The sequence below is a fragment of the Dendrobates tinctorius genome, unplaced genomic scaffold (genome assembly GCF_039654945.1).
Source record: "Dendrobates tinctorius isolate UK_male_01 unplaced genomic scaffold, ASM3965494v1 ptg000075l, whole genome shotgun sequence".
Classification (NCBI taxonomy): domain Eukaryota; kingdom Metazoa; phylum Chordata; class Amphibia; order Anura; family Dendrobatidae; genus Dendrobates; species Dendrobates tinctorius.
In genome coordinates, this window is record NW_027361743.1 from 47,750,428 (window position 1) to 47,777,109 (window position 26,682).

The following is a 26,682-nucleotide window of genomic DNA, read 5'->3' on the forward strand; positions in this document are numbered from 1 at the left end:
TGCTGCAGGAAAGATGTATATCTTTGTACCGTGTTAGCCAGTAGATAGAAAAATATTCAGAATTGAGAGTCCTCAGTGGTTGATACCTTTTAATGGCTAACTGAAAAGATGGTAACACATTGCAAGCTTTCGAGACTACTCAGGTCTCTTCAACAGGCATAGACTAATATAAAATCTGAAGTCACATATTTACGCAGAATACAGCACAGAAAAAAATGCAATAGATGAGACAAGTGACGTGAAGCAGAATTATGATTTTGGGAGAGGGAGAAACATAAATATTGGACCAGTTCATAGATAAGGAGTCCGGATGTTTTATTGTCCTCTGATTGGGGTCTCCTAATGTGTTGTGCTGCCCCCACAAGGTGCTAGGAGCAAATTCCTTAATTGATTCCAGCATTGAGAGTGTCAAAGGTCGTCATAAATTTATACTCACAGACTCTTCTTTCTCTCTGAGATGTGAAGTTACCTTTCAATACCAGTAATTTCATATCCCTCATCCTTGTTCTAAGCTTTTGCCCTGTCTCCCCCACATACAGACCGCAAGTTGGACATTTAGTACAAATAATTAAGTACACCACATTAGATGTAATGCAGCTGAAAGTACCTGGGATCTTGTAGTCCTGATGTGAATTGGGGATCTTTATCTTGTCCGTGGTCTTCTCCCTCTCCCATAATCATAATTCTGCTTCACGTCACTTGTCTCATCTATTGCATTTTTTCTGTGCTGTCTTGTGTATAAATATGTGATTCTTCAGATTTTGTATTAGTCTATGCCTGATGAAGAGACCTGAGTAGTCTCGAAAGCTTGCAATGTGTTACCTTTTAATGGCTAACTGAAAATATGGTATCAACCACTGAGGACTCCCAATTCTGAATATTCATTGATTATGCTGGTGATGTAAAACACAGCATATTTTATGTATTTCTACAATTATGTTGTGTGAGAGATGCAGTAAAAATGCCACATGTGAACATACCCTAAAGTAGGGCATATTTTGGCCTTAAAAAAAACATTAAAAAACATGCAAATACATATAAAAATTCAGCAAAATACTGAGCGTGTGAATAAGCCCTTACGTTTCTCACGTCTAGGCACCAGGATGATAAACACAATACCACATCTAATTATTTCTGTGCATGACAAATTTCCAGATCAACATAAAGTATTTAACTTTTTTAAACTACTCTTAGACAATAAAAATATTTGACATGCTACTAAAATTCATGTAGGCATCATGTATTGCATTTAGTAATTCATTTACCCAAAACCCACGGTAATATCACCCATTCAATGGGCACTGGTGCAGGGCCTGGTTTGTTAATGTTGTATCCACTTTGAGAAGCTTGTAGTAGACAGAACAGGAAAGTCAAATGTGATGCGGTGTGGCAGATGAATTTGATGAATGGTTTCCTAATAAAATGTCCAAGGTTGCTTTTTGGGGCTATCAAGTAACACACAGAGAAGACAGGGAAAAGTAGTCCTATTATTACACATGTCACCATCTTCACTGCCCAATGTCGTCTCCTCCAGCCTGGAAATTCATCATACCAGCGGGAAGCAAGCAGCTGCTGACAGTTAGGTTGAGCGACAAACTGAAAAACACAAAGAGAAATAAAACAATTTACATGAATATCAGGAGGCCACTGGTATACCTTTAGTTAACATATCACTACATTAATCTGAATGATTTACATGGGTTGTTTGTGATTGTAAAATGTTCACACAAATCTGTAAATGAATAAAATAGCATAATAACCATTACTTACCAAATTGAATCTCCTGCAGCTCCACTGCCATTGCTCCAGTGGTCTTTACCTGTTCCATAGTCTAAGATGTTATATCTTGCATTCAGGTGGCTGCTACAGCTAATCACTGGTGTTAGAAGTCACATGCAAATGTCAATGCTGGGGCCAATGATTGTCTACAGTGGTCATATGAAAGGTGGATATGACATCACTGAAGCAGGACTAGCGGAGACCACTAACGCAGTGATGTTGGACTTTTATCATACAAGGGGCCGATTCCTCAAGATTTGCATTTCCTAGAGTATGATGTATCTAATGTAATATATATATATATATATATATATATATATATATATATATATATATATATATATATACACACACGAGGTCAAAATTGTTGGCACCCCTCATTTAATGACAGAAAAACCCAAAATGGTCACAGAAATAACTTGAATCTAACAAAAGTAATAATAAATCATAAAGCTGTGAAAATGAACAAATGAAAGTCAAACATTGCTTTTCAACCATGCTTCCACACAATTAAAAAAAAATAATAAAACTCATGAAAAAGGCCTGGACAGGAATGATGGTAGCCTTAACTTAATATTTTGTTGCACAGCCTTTTGAGACAATCACTGCAATCAAATGATTCCTGTAACAGTCAATGAGACTTCTCCACCTCTCGACAGGTATTTTGGCCCACTCCTCAAGAGCAAACTGCTCCAGTTGTCTCGTGTTTGAAGGTTTCCTTTTCCAGACGGCATGTTTCAGCTCTTTCCAAAGATGCTCAATAGGATTTAGGTCATGGCTTATAGAAGGCCACTTCAAAATAGTCGAATGTTTTCCTCAGCCATTCTTGGGTGTTTTTAGCTGTGTTTTAGGTCATTAACCTGTTGCAAGACCCATGACCTGCGACTGAGACCAAGTTTTATGACACTGGGCAGCACATTTCTCTCTAGAATCCCTTGATAGTCTTGAGATTTCATTGCACAGATTCTAGACACCCTGTGCCAGATGTAGCAAAGAAGCCCCAGAGCATACTGTAACAGAGACTCCTCCATGTTTCACGATAGGGACAGTGTTCTTTTCTTGATATGCTTCATTTTTCCTTCTGTGAACATAGAGCTGATGCGCCTTGCCAAAAAGTTCCATTTTTGCCTCATCTGTCCATAGGACATTCTCCCAAAAGCTTTGTGGCTTGTCAAAATTTAGTTTGGCAAAATCCAGTCTGGCTTTTTTATGATTTTTTTTTCAACAATGGCATCCTCCTTGGTCGTCTCCCATGAAGTCCACTTTGGCTCACACAATGACTGATGGTGCGATCTGACACCGATGTTCCTTGATCTTGAAGTTCACCTTTAATCTGTTTAGAAGTTTTTCTAGGCTTTTTTGTTACCATTCGTATTATCCGTCTCTTTGATTTGTCATCAATTTTCCTCCTGCAGCCACGTTCAGGGAGGTTGGCTACAGTCCCATGGAGCTTACATTTCTGAATGATATGTAACTGTAGTCACAGGAACATCAAGCAGCTTGTAACAACCCTGCTGGCATCACTGCATGGCCTCCCATCCCCCGCGCACCAACTTACTTTCTCCTTCAAACCATGCTGTGAAATCTGTCTGTTGCCAGCCCTGAGCTCCATGTGCTATGCCTCTTGTTTTCCTGCTTGCTCTCCATGTTTCCTGACTGTGTGTATAGGGGGGCGGCGCCTGAACTCTCTGGTTCTTATGCAGTCTGGGTGCACCTGGGTAATCTGTCCCTGAACAACCACCTGGAGCCCTTGACTATTTAGTTTCGCCACTCCCACTGAAACATTGCCTGAGCAATGTCTATACTCAGTTAGTATCTCACTGCAGAGGAAGCCAGGCCCTGTTCTGTGTGTCTCCTTCTCTGGAGGATTACTCTAGTCTTGCTTTGTACCCTGTCTGCCTGCCAGGAGGCTGAATATCCTGGCCCTTGAGTCTTGTTCCCTGTACCTTGTCCGTACTCTGTCTGCCTGCCAGGAGGCAGAATATCCTGGTCCTATTGTCTTTGTCCCTGTGCCTCTGTCTGAACTCAGTCTTACCTCTGTCTGTCAGTCTCCTTGTTTGTGGTTCCTTCCCTGCCATGTCTTTCCTTGTGTCCTCTTTATCTGTGCATCTGCACTCTAGCCGCTCTGTCTGCACGGCTCCCTAGCCGCTCTGCCTGCTCCGCACTCCTGCGGCTCTGCCTGCTCCGCTCTCCTGCGGCTCTGCCTGCTCCGCTCTCCTGCGGCTCTGCCTGCTCCGCTCTCCTGCGGCTCTGCCTGCTCCGCACTCCTGCGGCTCTGCCTGCTCCGCACTCCTGCGGCTCTGCCTGCTCCGCACTCCTGCGGCTCTGCCTGCTCCGCACTCCTGCGGCTCTGCCTGCTCCGCACTCCTGCGGCTCTGCCTGCTCCGCACTCCTGCGGCTCTGCCTGCTCCGCACTCCTGCGGCTCTGCCTGCTCCGCACTCCTGCGGCTCCGCCTGCTCCGCACTCCTGCGGCTCCGCCTGCTCCGCACTCCTGCGGCTCTGTCTGCCTGCACCTCCTGCGGCTCCGCCTGCTCCGCACTCCTGCGGCTCTGTCTACCTGTGTGAACAGGCCCAAACCTGTTCCTTCATACTCCATTCCTTCCTGCCTATATCCATACCTGTACCTCCTGTGTGAACAGGTCCAGTTCCTGTTCCAGCATACACCACTCCCTCCTGCCTACACCTCCTGTGTGAACAGGCCCAAACCTGTTCCTTCATATTCCATTCCTTCCTGCCTAGATCCATACCTGTACCTCCTGTGTGAACAGGTCCAGATCCTGTTCCAGCATACACCACTCCCACCTGCCTACACCTGCTGTGTGAACAGGTCCCTACCTGCTCCTTCTTATACCACGCCAATCTGTCCGGTGTCTCCAAGCCGTGCCCGCCTGTCTGGTGTCTCCAAGCCGTGCCCACCTGCCCTGTGTCTCAGCCGTGCCTGTCGTGTCCACCTGCCTGCCTGGCTATAGCCTCTGTCAAGGTGTCCTGTTCCCGAGTGGGATCAGCAGCCACAGCCAGACACCACCCTGGAGTGGCACCCGGCAGCTACCTGCCGCACAAGCCTGACCTCACCATCAGAGGCTCCAGTGAAAACCAAGGAAGCTGCCGTAGTTACGCCCCTTCCAGGGTAGTCTGGTTTGTGGCACAGTGGGGCCACAACCCCCCGGCTCGCGCCATTCAGCCAAGGCGCGAGCGTGACAGTTTGTTCAGGCCTTGGTCCCCGCTGAGTCCCATGTCCTTTCGCCCTCGGAGCAAGATGAACTTTTTTGCCAGTATGGGCAACCAAATAAATTTACCCGGTCTGAAGCCCAATCCTTCACTGCTCCACCCACCATTGTGGTCTCCAATAGACTGTTTGCTCAACTAGAGGCTGGCATACCTAAAGTTGAACCTCCCTCGGACCCGCCAAGATATGATGGGGACCCCAAGCAGTGTCGTGCCTATATGGAGCAGTGCCTACGCTATTTTCAATGGCATGCTCCCTACTTCGCCAGCGATCGGGTAAAGGTAGGATTACTAATGTCCTACCTAACAGGAGATGCGTTGCAGTGGCTCAACCCCCTTTGGGAAGCAGGGGATCCCATCACCTCGAGCTTACCGGCCTTCCTGGTGGCCTTCTGCAAAGCCTTTGACAAGCCTAGTACAGTGTCTCCTGAAAAGTCTTCCCCTCCTAGCTTCCAGGAACGGATCGGACGAAAGAGACCTGTGGCCAATTCATCTTCTCCGTCTGTGACCGTCCATGACCCATCTGTTCCTCAGCCTGCCAAAGCAGCCCCCCATGCAAGATCCAAGAGGTCTAAGAAAAAGGGGCTAGCTAGGTTGTCGCCAGAGGCCAGTCCTGAGGAGGAACATCCTGATGGTCTCAGCCCTGTGAAGCCAAAGCTCCAGAACCTTGGGCCAGTAGGAGAGACTGCCCTTGGTTAGAGTACCTTCTCACTACTAAAGTCTGTGACTGTTTCGGTGCCTTGTGGGAGTTTCGACTGTGCAGATGTATGCAAGCTACAAGCCAGACGAAGTCTGTGCATGGTTCCTGCTCCACCGCTGCAGAATCAGAATCCATGCAGGGGGTTTGGTGATGGCCGAGCCCTACTTGTGAACAGTCCAGCATTGAGGGGTCAACTACAGCTCCTAATCGGAGCATTATACACAGAGACATGTGTCTTCCACCTGCTGACCAACTTGCCCTCCGGTCGTTTTGAGCCGGGCACTCTATTGCCCCTTCCGGTCCAAAGACCCAGCATGGTGCTATATTTGGATCTGCCTAGCCAACAGAGGTGTCTAGTTCCATTACTGCAAGGTCAGTCTTCTGTATCGTCTCCTTCTCCACCTGATCTGCCGGCTATCAAGCCATGGTGTACTGACGTCACTGGAGAAAAGAAAACAGTGGCGCCCTCTCCGTACACCTCCGGTGACCATACCAGTGACCAGTCCTCAAGAACATCCCTGACACTTGATAGTCTTCCCCAGGATAATGGGCTGAAGATTGATCCTGAGTGGATGCCCTCGGCTCCTCTATGGCCAGTGGGTGAAGGTCCCAGGACTAAGCAGTACTCGTTCGCCAACTTGAAAGAAGTGGCCCAGTCTGTTCCGGGTAACAGGCGGAGGTGGCTCCCCGTATGTATGCCTCCAACTTCCATGTGGCAGGTGGATGAAGAGGTGAGAACAGTGGCCTATGCATCTCTGTTTTTTACCCGTCTGGAGGAGGTCGAATTTTCTTGGGATATCGGGCTGAAGTTGGACTCAGTAAAGGTCTCTTCGGTTTCCAGCTGGCCGGCTGATGTAGGGGTCAAGTCTGAGGCTTCCAGGTCCCTGCTTTCTTCCACTCAGGAGGAAGAGATCCAAGTCCTTATACCCTCGGTGTTGGAAGCTGACTCCATCGGGCACCAAGAAGCTTGGTACTCTGGGATTCCTGATGGCACACATATTGCACCCTACGTGAAGGATGTCGTGTCAACCTGGACTGTGTGTGGTCCCTTACTCCTTCTTCAGGTCATTCTGGCAGGCTTGAGGAAGAGGGGTCGTAAAGGGGGGGTACTGTAACAACCCTGCTGGCATCACTGCATGGCCTCCCATCCCCCGCGCACCAACTTACTTTCTCCTTTCATCCATGCTGTGAAATCTGTCTGTTGCCAGCCCTGAGCTCCATGTGCTATGCCTCTTGTTTTCCTGCTTGCTCTCCATGTTTCCTGACTGTGTGTATAGGGGGGCAGCGCCTGAACTCTCTGGTTCTTATGCAGTCTTGGTGCACCTGGGTAATCTGTCCCTGACCAACCACCTGGAGCCCTTGACTATTTAGTTTCGCCACTCCCACTGAAACATTGCCTGAGCAATGTCTATACTCAGTTAGTATCTCGCTGCAGAGGAAGCCAGGCCCTGTTCTGTGTGTCTCCTTCTCTGGAGGATTACTCTAGTCTTGCTTTGTACCCTGTCTGCCTGCCAGGAGGCTGAATATCCTGGCCCTTGAGTCTTGTTCCCTGTACCTTGTCCATACTCTGTCTGCCTGCCAGGAGGCAGAATATCCTGGTCCTAGTGTCTTTGTCCCTGTGCCTCTGTCTGAACTCAGTCTTACCTCTGTCTGTCAGTCTCCTTGTTTGTGGTTCCTTCCCTGCCGTGTCTTTCCTTGTGTCCTCTTTATCTGTGCATCTGCACTCTAGCCGCTCTGTCTGCACGGCTCCCTAGCCGCTCTGCCTGCTCCGCACTCCTGCGGCTCTGCCTGCTCCGCACTCCTGCGGCTCTGCCTGCTCCGCACTCCTGCGGCTCTGCCTGCTCCGCACTCCTGCGGCTCTGCCTGCTCCGCTCTCCTGCGGCTCTGCCTGCTCCGCTCTCCTGCGGCTCTGCCTGCTCCGCTCTCCTGCGGCTCTGCCTGCTCCGCGCTCCTGCGGCTCCGCCTGCTCTGCGCTCCTGCGGCTCCGCCTGCTCCGCGCTCCTGCGGCTCTGTCTACCTGCACCTCCTGTGTGAACAGGCCCAAACTGGTTCCTTCATACTCCATTCCTTCCTGCCTATATCCATACCTGTACCTCCTGTGTGAATAGGTCCAGATCCTGTTCCAGCATACACCACTCCCTCCTGCCTACACCTCCTGTGTGAACAGGCCCAAACCTGTTCCTTCATATTCCATTCCTTCCTGCCTAGATCCATGCCTGTACCTCCTGTGTGAACAGGTCCAGATCCTGTTCCAGCATACACCACTCCCTCCTGCCTACACCTGCTGTGTGAACAGGTCCCTACCTGATCCTTCTCATACCACGCCAATCTGTCCGGTGTCTCCAAGCCGTGCCCGCTGTCCGGTGTCTCCAAGCCGTGCCCGCCTGTCCTGTGTCTCCAAGCCGTGCCCGCCTGTCCTGTGTCTCCAAGCCGTGCCCGCCTGTCCTGTGTCTCCAAGCCGTGCCCGCCTGCCCTGTGTCTCAGCCGTGCCTGTCGTGTCCACCTGCCTGCCTGCCTATAGCCTCTGTCAAGGTGTCCTGTTCCCGAGTGGGATCAGCAGCCACAGCCAGACACCACCCTGGAGTGGCACCCGGCAGCTACCTGCCGCACAAGCCTGACCTCACCATCAGAGGCTCCAGTGAAGGCCAAGGAAGCTGCCGTAGTTACACCCCTTCCAGGGTAGTCTGGTTTGTGGCACAGTGGGGCCACAACCCCCCGGCTCGCGCCATTCAGCCAAGGCGCGAGCGTGACACAGCTTACAGATGGTCTTCTAACTTCTACCTTTAAAATGTTTGTCTACAATTTTCTTTCTAATCTCCTCAGACAACTCTTTCCTTTGCTTCCTCTGGTCCATGTTGAGTGTGATACACACCATGTCACCAAACAGCACAGTGAATGTCTGTAGCCTCTATACAGACCCACTCACTGATTCCAAGATTGTAGATGCTAATTAGTGGACACTAGAGTTGAGCGAAACGGGTCGGTCAAATTCAAAAAGAGCCGACTTTAGCTGAAGTCGGGTTTCGCCGATCGAAACCGGACCATAGCGTAAGGCCAGCCATGAGGTTGCCGAGCGCCAAAGTCGCGTTTCAAATAATGCATCCAGCACCTTTTCTCAGCCAATGATGGAGGATGCACACTGTGGGCAACGTGATTACATGGGCAGCGGCCACCACCATCTTAGAGAAGGGCATTGAAGTGATTGGCTGGCTTTGTGTGGCATCACAGTGGGTATAAAAGGCCATGACCGCCGACCACCATCTTACTTCTGCCCATCTTACAATAAGGAGAGGTGCTGCTGCTGCTGATTCTGAAGAGGGAGAGCGTTAGGCAGGGAAGAAGAAAAAAAAATAACTTCTGCTGATAGCGCTTTTCACTGTACAGTTAGTGTGCAGTGAAGGGGAGGATTTTTGTTGTGTGCAGCAGCGCTGGTAGTGATTAGGCTGCCTTTTAAGGCTTCCTGCTAGCTGCATTGGTGTGTGCACACTGCTGTTCAAACTGCTTTTTTCAAAGCACTCCAACTTTTATTATTTTGTTCTGGTGAGTTACAGATCGTTCATTTTTTCACACACCGTATAGCGGTGTACGCTCCTCACACACTACCGTGTACCGGCTGGTATCACGGACAAATAGAAGCTATATGGGTGTGACTCTGGAAAAACAAGCCGAGAAGATTTTCCATTTTTCCAGACCTACACCTTAGAGAGCTGTCCGCTTTTCAAACGGTTTCATATACCTGCTGTTTGATGACGGTCAAAACTAGACAGAGATAGCGTGTGTCAGTCCGTATACAAATAGACGGAGATTGACAATTTTCCATACAGACACCGTATAGCGGTGTACGCTCCTCACACACTACCGTGTACCGCCTTGTATCATGGACAAATAGAAGCTATCTGTGTGTGACTCTGGAAAAACAAGCCGAGGAGATTTTCCATTTTTCCAGACCTACACCTTAGAGAGCTGTCTGCTTTTCAGTTTCGTATATCTGCTGTTTGGTTATGGTCAAAACTAGACAGAGACAGCGTGCGTCAGTCTGTATAAAAATAGAAGGAGATTGACAATTTTCCATACAGACACCATATACTGTAGAGCTGTCCAATTCTCAAACAGTATTGTATATCTGCCGTTCACATTACAGTCACATATATATAGAGTCAGCATGTGTGTGACAGTCCGTAAATACATATATGGATATTGTTAGTTACACAAAAAACGAATACAGCTGTACACTTCTGATTCAGTTCCGTATATCTGCTTGTTGGATTATGGTCAAATGCATACTGTGAGAGCATCTGTGACTAACCAATTATATACGTAGATTTAATTTTTTTAATACACCTTACACAGCTGAACGCTCCTCATACAGTATCATCTCTCTGGTGTTTTTTTTGGTACATTTTCCCAAACATGAGGAAGTATGGTAGAAGAGGCCGCGGACGTGGGCAGGGGGGGCGCAGCTGGTACTGATGGTGGTGGTGCATCGGCTGGTTCTGGCAAAAGCACAATAGCAGCTAAGGCAGGAGGTGTTGAGCCTGCGTCATCGTCTGGCCCAAGAAGGCCTGTAAGGTTCCGTTTCTTGGAGTAGGAAAACCGCTTTTAAAGCCGGAGCATCAGGAACAGGTTTTGGCGTACATTGCCGAAACAGCCACCAGCTGCAAGCACCAACAACCAACCTGCAAGCACGGAGTCGTCAGTGCAGGGTTCTGGTCAGGAATAACACCTTTCCTTGTGTCCTTCACCCCCACCAAAAGTTAAGGATGCGGCAGCCCACACTTCAGATTACTCTATGGAGCTCTTTTCACATACCATGCCTGGGTTATCCAGTCAAATCCTGAATTCCCCAGTCCAAGATGAATCTGACATGGAGTACACTGATGCACAGCCACTGCTAGATGATTCTGCTGGTACATTCACCCACAGCACTACATTGCCCTCGCAGTCTACTGAGCCAGAATCCCGCATACTATACCACCTTACACGGTGACACAGAGGAAGGTAAAGAGGAAGGTGCAGAGGACTTTGAAGAGGAGGTCAAGGATGACCCAGTTCTTGACCCGGATTGGCATCCATTGGGGGAGGAGGGTGGCGCTGGCAATAGTTCAGATAAGGAGAAGGATCCGCAGCAGGCATTGACATCGCAGCAGTGGATATCTGGCAGGCCTGTAGCTGTCCAAAAACGTGGAACAAAAACTAAAAAAGTTGCAGGACAGCTTGGCCAGACGTCAACTTAGCACAGCGTGCAAGGCCATAAAATATATACCATAGTAGGAAGAGTGCAGTGTGGCACTTCTTTGTCCAAAATCCTACTGATGAGGCAAAGGTTACCTGTAAGAAGAGCGGAAGGACCTTTAGCCGAGGTAAACAACTCAGAAATTTGAATACCAGTTGCATGCTTAGACATTTAATCAACATGCACTTGCAAGCGTGGACAGACTACAAAACCTCAGGTAGCACATGTGCACCTGCTGCGACTGAAGGTAGCTAGCAATGCTCCATCACTTTCCCCACTGTAAGACCACCGCCACCGTTAAGAACACCACCAACACTAAATGTGGAGATGTCGTTGCAAGGCCAAAGCACTCAGGGAATCACAATGGTTTTGCAACACAACACTAAATCTAGGCCATCACCACCAATACCATCACCAACCCCCTCTCACTCAGTATGGTCCACCGCTACTTCCCCCATATGCAGCTCTCCAGTCCAGCTCACCCTACCAGACACTCTGGGTAGGACAAGAAAGTACTCTTACTCTCATCCGTGTACACTGTGTTTGAATGCCTACATTGCCAAACTAGTCTCATTAGAGATGATGCCATACCGTTTGGTTGAAAGCGAAGCTTTCCGCGAGCTCATGGCCTACGCTGTCCCACACTATGACCTACCCAGTCGGCACTTCTTTTCTTGAAAAGCCATCCCTGCCCTACACCTGCATGTGAAAGACCGCATTGTCCATGCACTAAAACAGTCAGTGAGTGGAAAGGTGCACCTCACAACAGAACCATGGACTAGTAGGCATGGCCAGGGCCATTACATGTCCATCACTGCACACTGAGTTAATATGGTGGATGCAGGCTCCACAGGGGACAGCGGCGGTGGAACAGTGCTGCCTAGCCCATGGTATAGGAAACAGTTGGCTGTAGGCTTTCGACCCTCCTCCTCCTCCATCAGCAAAAGCTGGTCCACAGAGTGCAGTCGCACGAGCACTCCATCCGCAGCTGGCAGTGTTGCAAACGAGGTGTCGCGTTATCGAACAGCTATTGGTAAGCGTCAGCAGGCTGTATTAAAGATGACGTCTTTGGGTGACAACAGACACACTGCGGAAGTACTGGCCTGCTACTTGCAGTGACAAACTGAGTCATGGCTGGGCAGTCTACATCTTGAGCAAGGCAAGGTAGTCAGTGATAACGGCCGTAATTTTGTGGCAGCCATAGCCCATGCAAAACTCACACACATACCTTGCCTGGCTCACACTTTGAACCTGGTGGTGCAGTGCTTCCTTAATAATTAGTTAACATCCCTGCTACATAAGGTGCGAAGACTGTGCTCACACATCGGTCGCTAAAACATCCACTCCACTCGTTTGAAAAAGCTGCAGCGATTTCTCCACCTCCCCAAGCACCGCATAATCATAGACGGTGCAACAAGGTGGAACTCCACCCTGAACATGGTTGAGAGGCTGTGCGAACAGAGGCAGGCTGTAATGCATTTGTGGGAGGATACACAGGCGGGCAGTTTGAGGGAAGACATGGAATTGTCTGGTGTGCAGTGGTCAAAGCTGAAAGACCTCTGTAAAGTCCTTGTTATGAACGGCGGAACATGCTAAATAAAAATATAAATAAAGCGTGTTTGCCGCTCGGGGTCCACCGTGCGGTAGACGTAGCAACCGCTGCTAGAAGGTAGCAGAGCACTTTGGCGGTAATGTGCACAAGGTTTGATATCACCCAGGTGCAACAAGCCAACTCTGTTAAAGACCAAGAGCTGCTATAGCAAATAATAAATATAGTGACGCCAAGCCTGTTAGCAGCACAGGGATTCAGCGGCACACACGCAGTAGATGGTCACCGGAGTAGTTATATATAACGGCACTACATCCGAAAAGACCTACCGTTTTTACTAGTGTGCAGAGCGTCGCAACCACGGACGCACAAATAGGCTGCAACTGCAGCATGGCGAGGAAAGTGCCGCAGAGAGACACCGCTAAAAATGCAGGCGCGATGTCAGGGGCTAGCAGGTGTTGCTGTGGAGCTATGGCGCGCTGGCACTGGCGCAAATACTGGCTCTATCTCATTCCCCCACACATTTGTAATATCATAGGAATGGGGGTTTCAAATGAGTCATTCACCAGATCATGCATCCATCAACAAACACACAGCAGCAACAGCCATGCGCACTTTTTATAACGAATGGGACCTTCCGGAAGTCTCCAGAACCCTGAGCTGGACCAATGGAATCAGGAGCAGGACCTGAGCACCTGACTCCTTAACTCCAATGGGAGATCGTCCCACGAGCATGCTCAGAGGATAGGATGAAGGACTTAGCCTCCAGAGAGAGTTGCTGCAAAGCAATCTCCTCTGCAATCTCCTCTGCAGTGGATACAGAGCAGGAGACTGCAGAATGTAAGGGTCTAGATTCCTGCATAGTCAGGGCAGAAATCTGACTCCTAACAGTCCTTCAGTGTTTTGAGGAATGCACACGGCTGGTAAGCGCAGACGACGCCATCATAAGCATGAGCATCCCACTTATGCGTCTGCTCATGCAAAGTATGACGCACATTAAGGATCAGGCGTCTGCAGTGGAGGAGGAGGAGGGAAACCTTGATGACAGTCAGCCATTGTCTGATCAGGGAGCTGTCCTGGACGAGGTGGAGGAAGAAGATGAAGAGGAGGAAGAGGAGGATGAGGGGGATGATTATTTTGGGGAGGAGGATGCTTCTCAGGGGGCAAGAGAAAATGTTGGCGTTTCAAGGTCAGGTACAGTGTTTGTGCATGACTGTAGGGATGTGGATTTGCCAGAAAGTGCTCCTCCACCCAGCAGTGGCAGTGCATCATTGACACCTGGAACATTGGCCCACATGTGCGATTATGCCTTGCGGATCCTAAAAAGGAACCCCCGCATTGCCAAAATGATGAGGGATGACGACTACTGTCTGACCAGCATCCTCGATCCATGCTACAAAGGCAAATTACACAACATCATGCCACAGGAGAACCTAGAGATAATATGGGCTAACAAACAAGCAACTCTGGTAAACCGTTTGAGGCTTTCCCAGCACACAGCAGCGGTGCTGGTTCTCCCACGAGCCGTAGTGGGCACAATGGAAGAGGTGTTCGTGGTGCACACAACCGAAGTGGCGTTGGAGACAGGGGTTTAATGACCATGTTGTGGAATGATTTCTCAAGTACCGTTCACATGACTGCTAATACTGCATCGATTAAAAGTGACAGGAGACAGCAGTTGTCAACTATGGTTACAAACTACTTCTCCTCCCATATCTATGTTCTCCCTCACAGGTCATTCCCCTTTGACTATTGGGCCTCTAAACTGGACACCAGGCCTGAATTGGCACAATATGCCTTACAGGAGCTTGCTTGCCCTGCTGCTAGTGTGTTATCTGAAAGAGTCTTCAGTGCTGCTGGATCAATCCTGACAGAAAAAAGGACCCGTCTGTCAACCCAAAATGTTGATGATCTAACCTTCATTAAAATGAACCATGCATGGGTTTCAAAGGATTTTGTTCCACCTTCCCCTGATGACACGTAGGTTGCTGGAAAACTGCCTGGCTTTTGTCCTCCTCTTCCTCAGACTTGCCCAATTCCGCCATTTGCAGCAGCTGAATGTCCAGCCAACACATCAACATTTGCCATTTTTTAAACCTCCCTAACTGGGCTGCCCACCCACCCCCCAATGGCTGGGGTCAACACCTGGCACAACCGGGCAAGTGCCGCTGCTCTGAACAGGTGGATGGGCCCACTGATGGCCGATGGCACTGGCACAGGGCCCCTCATAGTACAATACAGTGTCTCTGACATTGGGGGGCCCACTTGCCATCAGACACACCAGCATACTATGAGGGGCCCTGTGCCAGTACCGTCGATCACAAGTGTGCCCCCCCGCTTGGTCATGGCCACAGCACTTGCAAGTTGCAATACTTACCTCTCCCTGCTCCACTGCTGTGTAGTCTGGGCAGTTAAATCCTTCACAGGGACGGCCACTAGAAATTTGGTGTATTGATCGATGATGGTTAAGATGTAGCTATGGCCTGTCCTGCTGGCCTCTACCTTCAGATGATCAATGGCTACCATTTGTAATGGACATCAACTTACAAGTAGTGTTGAGCTTTCCGATACCGCAAGTATCGGGTATCAGCCGATATTTGCTGTATCGGAATTCCGATACCGAGTACCGATACTTTTTTCGTATCGGATACCGGAATCGGAAGTCCAAAATGCAATGAGCCACTTTTGTGGCTCTGATTGGCTGCCGAAATGACGTCATCATGATGCGCTGTCTGTGCGCATCATGATGCGCCGTCAGTTCGGGCCTTCGGGGGGGGGCTGTGCCGACTGTCCGGGGGGTCTGTACCGGCCTGCCAGTGGTCTGTGCAGGCTCCGGGGGTCTGTGCCGGCCTGCCGGGGGGCTGTGCCGGCCTGCCGGTGGTCTGTGCAGGCTCCGGTGGTCTGTGCCGGCCTGCCGGGGGGCTGTGCCGGCCTGCCGGTGGTCTGTGCAGGCTCCGGGGGGCTGTGCCGGCCTGCCGGGGGGCTGTGCCGGCCTGCCGGTGGTCTGTGCAGGCTCCGGTGGTCTGTGCCGGCCTGCCGGGGGGCTGTGCCGGCATGCCGGTGGTCTGTGCAGGCTCCGGGGGTCTGTGCAGGCATCGTCCGATGGGACTACAAGTCCCATCGGGCGATGCCTGCTACCATGACAGTGATTGACACATTAGCCAATGATGGGACAGTAGTAGTCCCATCATCCGGCTAATGTGTTGAATGTAAAAAAAAAAAAAAATTACATGCTACATACAGTGGGGCAAAAAAGTATTTAGTCAGTCAGCAATAGTGCAAGTTCCACCACTTAAAAAGATGAGAGGCGTCTGTAATTTACATCATAGGTAGACCTCAACTATGGGAGACAAACTGAGAAAAAAAAATCCAGAAAATCACATTGTCTGTTTTTTTTTCATTTTATTTGCATATTATGGTGGAAAATAAGTATTTGGTCAGAAACAAAATTTCATCTCAATACTTGTGATATATCCTTTGTTGGCAATGACAGAGGTCAAACGTTTTCTGTAAGTCTTCACAAGGTTGCCACACACTGTTGTTGGTATGTTGGTCCATTCCTCCATGCAGATCTCCTCTAGAGCAGTGATGTTTTTGGCTTTTCGCTTGGCAACACGGACTTTCAACTCCCTCCAAAGGTTTTCTATAGGGTTGAGATCTGGAGACTGGCTAGGCCACTCCAGGACCTTGAAATGCTTCTTACGAAGCCACTCCTTCGTTGCCCTGGTTGTGTGCTTTGGATAATTGTCATGTTGAAAGACCCAGCCACGTTTCATCTTCAATGCCCTTGCTGATGGAAGGAGGTTTGCCCTCAAAATCTCACGATACATGGCCCCATTCATTCTTTCATGTACCCGGATCAGTCGTCCTGGCCCCTTTGCAGAGAAACAGCCCCAAAGCATGATGTTTCCACCACCATGCTTTACAGTAGGTATGGTGTTTGATGGATGCAACTCAGAATTCTTTTTCCTCCAAACACGACAAGTTGTGTTTCTACCAAACAGTTCCAGTTTGGTTTCATCAGACCATAGGACATTCTCCCAAAACTCCTCTGGATCATCCAAATGCTCTCTAGCAAACTTCAGACGGGCCCGGACATGTACAGGCTTAAGCAGTGGGACACGTCTGGCACTGCAGGATCTGAGTCCATGGTGGCGTAGTGTGTTACTTATGGTAGGCCTTGTTACATTGGTCCCAGCTCTCTGCAGTTCATTCACTAGGTCCCCCCGCGTGGTTCTGGGATTTTTGCTCACCGTTCTTGTGATCATTCTGACCCCACGGGGTGGGATTTTGCGTGGAGCACCAGATCGAGGGAGATTATCAGTGGTCTTGTATGTCTTCCATTTTCTAATTATTGCTCCCACAGTTGATTTCTTTACTCCAAGCTGGTTGGCTATTGCAGATTCAGTCTTCCCAGCCTGGTGCAGGGCTACAGTTTTGTTTCTGGTGTCCTTTGACAGCTCTTTGGTCTTCACCATAGTGGAGTTTGGAGTCAGACTGTTTGAGGGTGTGCACAGGTGTCTTTTTATACTGATAACAAGTTTAAACAGGTGCCATTACTACAGGTAATGAGTGGAGGAAAGAGGAGACTTTTAAAGAAGAAGTTACAGGTCTGTGAGAGCCAGAAATCTTGATTGCTTGTTTCTGACCAAATACTTATTTTCCACCATAATATGCAAATAAAATGAAAAAAAAAACAGACAATGTGATTTTCTGGATTTTTTTTTCTCAGTTTGTCTCCCATAGTTGAGGTCTACCTATGATGTAAATTACAGACGCCTCTCATCTTTTTAAGTGGTGGAACTTGCACTATTGCTGACTGACTAAATACTTTTTTGCCCCACTGTACATGCTACATACATGCTACATACATACAACATGCATACTATATATACTACATGTAACATACATACTACATACATGCTACATACTACATGCATGCTACATACATGCTACATACTACATACATGCTACATACATACTACATATATACTACATGCATGCAACATACATACTACATATATACTACATGTAACATACATACTACATATATACTACATGTAACATACATACTACATATATACTACATGTAACATACATACTACATATATACTACATGTAACATACATACTACATATATACTACATGCATACTACATACATACAACATATATAATACATGCATGCAACATGCATACTACATATATACTATATACAGTCATATGTTAAAGTTTGGGCACCCCTATTAATGTTAACCTTTTTTCTTTATAACAATTTTGGGTTTTTCAACAGCTATTTCAGTTTCATATATCTAATAACTGATGGACTTAGTTATATTTCTGGATTCAAATGAGGTTTATTGTACTAACAGAAAATGTGCAATCTGCATTTAAACAAAATTTGACCGGTGCAAAAGTATGGGCACCCTTATCATTTTCTTGATTTGAACACTCCTCACTACTTTTTACTGATTTCCTGAAGCACTAAATTGGTTTTGTAACCTCATTGAGCTTTGGACTTCATAGCCAGGTGTATCAAATCATGAGAAAAGGTATTGAAGGTGGCCACTTGCAAGTAGTTCTCCTATTTGATTCTCCTATGAAGAGTGGCATCATGGGCTCCTCAAAACAACTCTCAAATGATCTGAAAACAAAGATTATTCAACATAGCTTTTCAGGGGAAGGATACAAAAAGTTGCCTCAGAGATTTAACCTGTCAGTTTCCACTGTGAGGAACATAGTAAGGAAATGGAAGAACACAGGTACAGTTCTTGTTAAGCCCAGAAGTGGCAGGCCAAGAAAAATATCAGAAAGGCAGAGAAGAAGAATGGTGAGAACAGTCAAGGACAATCCACAGACCACCTCCAAAGACCTGCAGCATCATCTTGCTGCAGATGGTGTCACTGTGCATCGGTCAACAATACAGCGCACTTTGCACAAGGAGAAGCTGTATGGGAGAGTGATGCGAAAGAAGCCGTTTCTGCAAGCACGCCACAAACAGAGTCGTCTGAGGTATGCAAAAGCACATTTGGACAAGCCAGTTACATTCTGGAAGAAGGTCCTGTGGACTGATGAAACAAAGATTGAGTTGTTTAGTCATACAAAAGGCGTTATGCATGGAGGCTAAAAAACACAGCATTCCAAGAAAAACACTTGCTACCCACAGTAAAATTTGGTGGAGGTTCCATCATGCTTTGGGGCTGTGTGGCCAATGCCGGCACCGGCAATCTTGTTAAAGTTGAGGGTCGCATGGATTCAACTCAGTATCAGCAGATTCTTGACAATAATGTGCAAGAATCAGTGACGAAGTTGAAGTTACACAGGGGATGGATATTTCAGCAAGACAATGATCCAAAACACCGCTCCAAATCTACTCAGGCATTCATGCAGAGGAACAATTACAATGTTCTGGAATGGCCATCCCAGTCCCCAGACCTGAATATCATTGAACATCTGTGGGATGATTTGAAGCGGGCTGTCCATGCTCGGCGACCATCAAACTTAACTGAACTGGAATTGTTTTGTAAACAGGAATGGTCACAAATACCTTCATCCAGGATCCAGGAACTCATTAATAGCTACAGGAAGCAACTAGAGGCTGTTATTTTTACAAAAGGAGGATCTATGAAATATTAATGTCACTTTTATGTTGAGGTGCCCATACTTTTGCATCGGTCGAATTTTGTTAAAATGAAGACTGCACATTTTCTGTTAGTACAATGAACCTCATTTGAATCCAGAAATATAACTGAGTCCATCAGTTATTAGATATATGAAACTGAAATAGCTGTTGCAAAAACCAAAATTGTTATAAAGAAAAAAGGTTAACATTAATAGGGGTGCCCAAACTTTAACATATGACTGTATACTACATGTAACATACATACTACATACATACACTACATGCATGCAACATACATACTACATATATATACCACATGCATGCAACATGCATACTACATATATACTGCATATATACTACATGCATGCAACATACATATATACTACATACAATACATACATATAGACATACAGTACATATAACATAGAGTACATATGGGGAATTTCCAACGCAGCAATGGCATAAAGTGAGACTAGGGACTTTTTTTTTTTAAAGTGGTGGAGGAATACAGTGCGGAAGGATACCTACCTTCCGTCATTGTATTCCTGGAGCTGGTAGAGAACGGTAGCATCAGCTGATGCTGCTGTTCTCCACGCAAGATGGACGTGGGACCCTCGTGGACTTCTGCGGATCGGGGTAAGTATATTGGTGTTTTTTTATTTTGATATTTATCCCTCAGGTGACAATGGCTTGGGGAACAAAGTGACAAGTGATGGTGAGTATGTACTCTATGTTATATGTACTGTATGTCTATATGTATGTATTGTATGTAGTATATATGTATGTTGCATGCATGTAGTATATATGCAGTATACACTCACTGGCCACTTTATTAGGTACACCATGCTAGTAAGGGGTTGGACCCCCTTTTGCCTTCAGAACTGCCTCAATTCTTCGTGGCAGAGATTCAACAAGGTGCTGGAAGCATTCCTCAGAGATTTTGGACCATATTGACATGATGGCATCACACAGTTGGCGCAGATTTGTCGGCTGCACATCCCTGATGCGAATCTCCCGTTCCACCACATCCCAAAGATGCTCTATTGGATTGAGATTTGGTGACTGAGGAGGCCATTTGAGTACAGTAAACTCATTGTCATGTTCAAGAAACCAATCTGAGATGATTCGAGCTTTATGACATGGCGCATTATCCTGCTGAAAGTAGCCATCAGATGTTGGGTACATTGTGGTCATAAAGGGATGGACATGGTCAGCAACAATACTCAGGTAGGCTGTGGCGTTGCAACGATGCTCAATTGGTACCAAGGGGCCCAAAGAGTGCCCAGAAAAAAATTCCCCACACCATGACACCACCACCACCAGCCTGAACCGTTGATACAAGGCAGGATGGATCCATGCTTTCATGTTGTTTATGCCAAATTCTGACCCTACCATCCGAATGTCGCAGCAGAAATCGAGACTCATCAGACCAGGCAACGTTTTTCCAATCTTCTACTGTCCAATTTCGATGAGCTTGTGCAAATTGTAGCCTCAGTTTCCTGTTCTTAGCTGAGAGGAGTGGTACCCAGTGTGGTCTTCTGCTGCTGTAGCCCATCTGCCTCAAAGTTCGACGCACTGTGCGTTCAGAGATGCTCTTCTGCCTACCTTGGTTGTAACGGGTGGCAATTTGAGTCACTGTTGCCTTTCTATCAGCTCGAACCAGTCTGCCCATTCTCCTCTGACCTCTGGCATCAACATGGCATTTCCGGCCACAGAACTGCCGCTCACTGGATTTTTTTTCTTTTTCGGACCATTCTCTGTAAACCCTAGAGATGGTTGTGCGTGAAAATCCCAGTAGATCAGCAGTTTCTGAAATTCTCAGACCAGCCCTTCTGGCACCAACAATCATGCCACGTTCAAAGGCACTCAAATCACCTTTCTTCCCCACACTGATGCTCGGTTTGAACTGCAGGAGATTGTCTTGACCATGTCTACATGCCTAAATGCACTGAGTTGCCGCCATGTGATTGGCTGATTAGAAATTAAGTCTTAACACACAGTTGGACAGGTGTACCTAATAAAGTGGCCAGTGAGTGTATATGTAGTATGCATGTAGCATGCATGTGGTATGTATGTAGCATGTATGTAGTATGTAGTATGTATGTTGCATGTATGTAGCATGTATGTATGTAGCATGTAGTGTGTATGTATGTAGCATGTATGTAGTATGTATGTTGCATGTATGTAGCATGTAGTGTGTATGTTGTATGTAGCATGTAGTATATATGTAGTATGTATGTTACATGTAGTATATATAGTATATATGTAGTATGCATGTTGCATGCATGTAGTATATATGTTGTATGTATGTTGCATGCATGTAGTATATATGTATTATGTATGTAGTATGTATGTAGCATGTATGTAATATGCATGTTGCGTGTAGTATATATGTAGTATGTATGTTACATGTAGTATATATGTAGTATGCATGTTGCATGCATGTAATATATATGTTGTATGTATGTTGCATGCATGTATTATGTATGTAGTATGTATGTAGCATGTATGTAGTATGCATGTTGCATGTAGTATATATGTAGTATGTATGTTACATGTAGTATACAGTGGGGCAAAAAAGTATTTAGTCAGTCAGCAATAGTGCAAGTTCCACCACTTAAAAAGATGAGAGGCGTCTGTAATTTACATCATAGGTAGACCTCAACTATGGGAGACAAACTGAGAAAAAAAATCCAGAAAATCATCTTGTCTGTTTTTTTTTCATTTTATTTGCATATTATGGTGGAAAATAAGTATTTGGTCAGAAACAAAATTTCATCTCAATACTTTGTGATATATCCTTTGTTGGCAATGACAGAGGTCAAACGTTTTCTGTAAGTCTTCACAAGGTTGCCACACACTGTTGTTGGTATGTTGGCCCATTCCTCCATGCAGATCTCCTCTAGAGCAGTGATGTTTTTGGCTTTTCGCTTGGCAACACGGACTTTCAACTCCCTCCAAAGGTTTTCTATTGGGTTGAGATCTGGAGACTGGCTAGGCCACTCCAGGACCTTGAAATGCTTCTTACGAAGCCACTCCTTCGTTGCCCTGGCGGTGTGCTTTGGATCATTGTCATGTTGAAAGACCCAGCCACGTTTCATCATCAATGCCCTTGCTGATGGAAGGAGGTTTGCACTCAAAATCTCACGATACATGGCCCCATTCATTCTTTCATGTACCCGGATCAGTCGTCCTGGCCCCTTTGCAGAGAAACAGCCCCAAAGCATGATGTTTCCACCACCATGCTTTACAGTAGGTATGGTGTTTGATGGATGCAACTCAGTATTCTTTTTCCTCCAAACACGACAAGTTGTGTTTCTACCAAACAGTTCCAGTTTGGTTTCATCAGACCATAGGACATTCTCCCAAAACTCCTCTGGATCATCCAAATGCTCTCTAGCAAACTTCAGACGGGCCCGGACATGTACAGGCTTAAGCAGTGGGACACGTCTGGCACTGCAGGATCTGAGTCCATGGTGGCGTAGTGTGTTACTTATGGTAGGCCTTGTTACATTGGTCCCAGCTCTCTGCAGTTCATTCACTAGGTCCCCCCGCGTGGTTCTGGGATTTTTGCTCACCGTTCTTGTGATCATTCTGACCCCACAGGGTGGGATTTTGCGTGGAGCACCAGATCGAGGGAGATTATCAGTGGTCTTGTATGTCTTCCATTTTCTAATTATTGCTCCCACAGTTGATTTCTTCACTCCAAGCTGGTTGGCTATTGCAGATTCAGTCTTCCCAGCCTGGTGCAGGGCTACAATTTTGTTTCTGGTGTCCTTTGACAGCTCATTGGTCTTCACCATAGTGGAGTTTGGAGTCAGACTGTTTGAGGGTGTGCACAGGTGTCTTTTTATACTGATAACAAGTTTAAACAGGTGCCATTACTACAGGTAATGAGTGGAGGAAAGAGGAGACTCTTAAAGAAGAAGTTACAGGTCTGTGAGAGCCAGAAATCTTGATTGCTTGTTTCTGACCAAATACTTATTTTCCACCATAATATGCAAATAAAATGAAAAAAAAAACAGACAATGTGATTTTCTGGATTTTTTTTCTCAGTTTGTCTCCCATAGTTGAGGTCTACCTATGATGTAAATTACAGACGCCTCTCATCTTTTTAAGTGGTGGAACTTGCACTATTGCTGACTGACTAAATACTTTTTTGCCCCACTGTATATAGTATATATGTAGTATGCATGTTGCATGCATGTAGTATATATGTTGTATGTATGTTGCATGCATGTAGTATATATGTAGTATGTATGTAGCATATATGTAGTATGTAGCATGCATGTAGTATGTAGCATGTATGTAGTATGTATGTTACATAAAGTATATATGTAGTATGTATGTCACATGTAGTATATATGTAGTATGTATGTTGCATGCATGTAGTATATATGTAGTATGTATGTTGCATGCATGTAGTATATATGTAGTATGTATGTAGCATGTATGTAGTATGTAGCATGTATGTAGTATGTATGTTACATGTAGTATATAAGTAGTATGCATGTTGTATGTATGTAGCATGTATGTAGCATGTATGTAGCATGTAATTTTTTTTTTTTTTTACATTCAACACATTAGCCGGATGATGGGACTACTACTGTCCCATCATTGGCTAATGTGTCAATCACTGTCATGGCAGCAGGCATCGCCCGATGGGACTTGTAGTCCCATCGGACGATGCCTGCACAGACTACCGGAGCCTGCACAGACCACCGGCAGGCCGGCACAGCCCCCCGGCAGGCCGGCACAGCCCCCCGGAGCCTGCACAGACCACCGGCAGGCCGGCACAGCCCCCCGGCAGGCCGGCACAGACCACCGGAGCCTGCACAGACCACCGGCAGGCCGGCACAGCCCCCCGGCAGCCGGCACAGACCACCGGAGCCTGCACAGACCCCCCGGCAGGCCGGCACAGCCCCCCGAAAGGCCCGTACAGACCCCAGAGAGGCTGTACAAGGCAAAAATAGGGTTTTTCTTATTCCGATACCGGAAGTCCCATAGACTTGAATGGGACTTCCCGTATCGGAATCGGCGATACCCGATATTTTTTTTAGAACGGCCGATACCATCCGATCCGATACTTTTAAGTATTGGACGGTATCGCTCAACACTACTTACAAGCGAATGCAGTGGTGCTTTATGATCACCTTTCACAGTTGTGATAGTCACAGACGTGTGACATTCCTGCCACCATTTTTCAATGTCTCCTCTCATGCCAATCCAATAGAATCACCTACGGCCTGTGGCTTCTGTCTTTTGCACTCCAAAATGACCAGACACATCATGATAGGCAGAGAGGACCATGTCTACATCTCTCCCTATGATCACAATTTGATGGAGACGAGTAACGGTGATGTGATCCACGCTACTGCAATAAAGCAATCCTTTCTTCACAAAGAACCGTTTTCCCTGTCTCCACAGACACAGTAATTGAGGGTCTGCATCGCCTCTGCAACATCTACCGGGAGGTTTTCCCGCGATGAGTAATTCCCAAATTTCTGCAAACACTCGACTTTCCATTTGTACTTGTATCCATGTAATTTCCAGTAGCGGAGAGTCTGGACTGGCTTATTGAGATTGAAATATATGAAGATTTAAAAGTACCACAACACTGTATACTGTTGTACGCTTCGACTACCTTTCCCTTTTTCTTCTTTTTAAATTCTGGTGTAATCCATAATGAGCCTGTGAACGTCTGTCTGCTACTCCGGCAATATATTTGAAGCTTTAAGATTACCCCAACACTGTATACAGCTGTACGCTTGTGTTACATTACCCATTTACAGCTTTTCATATTCTTGAGAGCGTTTGTGTCTGCCTCCTGATATGTATACGGAGATTCAGAATGTTTACACTATACTATATATACCTTGTATCTGGTGATACTGTATCCTTTTTCAACTTTTTATTTTATTAGGTAATCCATACTTAGCCTGTGAGCGTCTGTGTATGACTCATGAAATACATACGGAGATTTACTGTTATCCCTAGACTGTATAGAGCTGTACGCTTCTGATACAGTACCATATATCTGTTAGGAACGGCGGAACGCATTAAAATAAAAAACTAATAAAGTGCGCTCGCCGCTCGGGGTCCACAGTGCAGTAGGTGATATAACCGCTGCTAAGTGGTGGCAGAAGCAATATGGCGGTATTGTGCACAGGGTTAACCGTCACCCAAGTGCACAAAGCAATCTCTGTTAAATCACAGAGATGCCTATGAACATAAACAAAAGAGCTGAGCCTGTTAAGGTCACAAGTACTCAGAGTAGTTACACACACGGTGTAAGGTCACAGGAATAGCCTAAGATGGCGGTACTAAGTCCTTCCAGACCTACCGTGTGTGTAACGTCGCAGCCGCGAACGCTTAAGTGGGCTGCTACTGCAGCGCAGCGTAGGACACTGCCGCTAAACGACAATGCTAGATGCAAGCGCAATGTCGGACGCTAGCAGCTGTAGACAAAGAAGCAGAGGCGCGCTGGCGCTGGTACTGAACTCAATCCCTCACACAAGCGTAATATCAAAGGGTAGGGGTTTCAAATGAGTCATTCACCAGAATCATGCATTCATCGTCATTCACACAGCAGCAAGTATGGTCTATGCGCCTTTTATAGCAGCCGGGACCTTCCGCACGCCTCCAGATCTCTAAGATGGACCAATGAGATTTGGAGCAGGACCTGAGCACATGACTCCCAATCTCCAATGGGAGATCGTCCCATGAGCATGCTCTGTAAGAGGACAGAAGGACTTAGCCTCAGTAGAGATTTGCTGCAAGGCAATCTCCCCTGCAATCTCTTCTGCAGTGGATAAAGAGCAGGAGACTGCAGAATGTGAGGGTCTGGATTCCTGCATAGCGATTGCAGAAACCGGACTCCTAACAATATCTGCTGGTATTTTGGGTCCATTTTCCAAAACATGAGGAAGTATGGTGGAAGAGGACGCGAACATGGGCGTGGGGGGGCCACCTGGTACTGATGGTGGTGGTGGTGCATCTGCTGGTAGTGCCAAAAACACAGTAGCAGCTATGTCAGGAGGTGTTGAGTCTGCATCATGGTGTAGCTCTGGAAGGCCTGTAAGGCTCCGCTTTCTGGGAGTAGGTATGCTGCTTTTAAAGCCGGAGCATCAGGAACTGTTTTTGGCTTACATTGCTGAAACAGCCTCCAGCTCTATAGCCTCCTCTTCTGAAGTTTAAAAAAATGCAAGCACTGAGTCGTAAGTGCAGGCTTCTGGTCAGGAGCAACCCCTTTCCTTGTGTCCTTCACCCACACCAAGAGTGAAGGATGTGGCAGCATACACTTCAGATTACTCCATGGAGATCTTTTCACATACCATGCCTGGGTTAATTAAAAATGGGGCCGAGCATATACTGGAGCATTCCAAATGGGAGACATCAGACACTGGAGCAGCATTTACGGGGCCCATTATACACTGGAGCATCATCCATGAGGCCCATCATACACTGGAGCATTCCAGATTGGGGACATCAGTCACTGGAGCAGCATTTACGGGGCCCATTATACACTGGAACATTAGAAATGGGGCTCATTATATATGGAGCATTATTAGGGCC

At 46.9% G+C, this 26,682-nt stretch overlaps 1 protein-coding gene across 1 annotated transcript in view; it reads right to left on the reverse strand.

Moving 5' to 3' along the window:
• TRPC4 (transient receptor potential cation channel subfamily C member 4) overlaps positions 1–26,682 on the reverse strand; it is a 520,170-nt gene that overhangs the window by 173,149 nt on the left and 320,339 nt on the right. Inside the window, exon 4 of the mRNA XM_073583258.1 lies at positions 1,266–1,596. Coding sequence (XP_073439359.1) covers positions 1,266–1,596 — 331 coding nt within the window. The remainder of the gene's footprint in view (positions 1–1,265; positions 1,597–26,682) is intronic.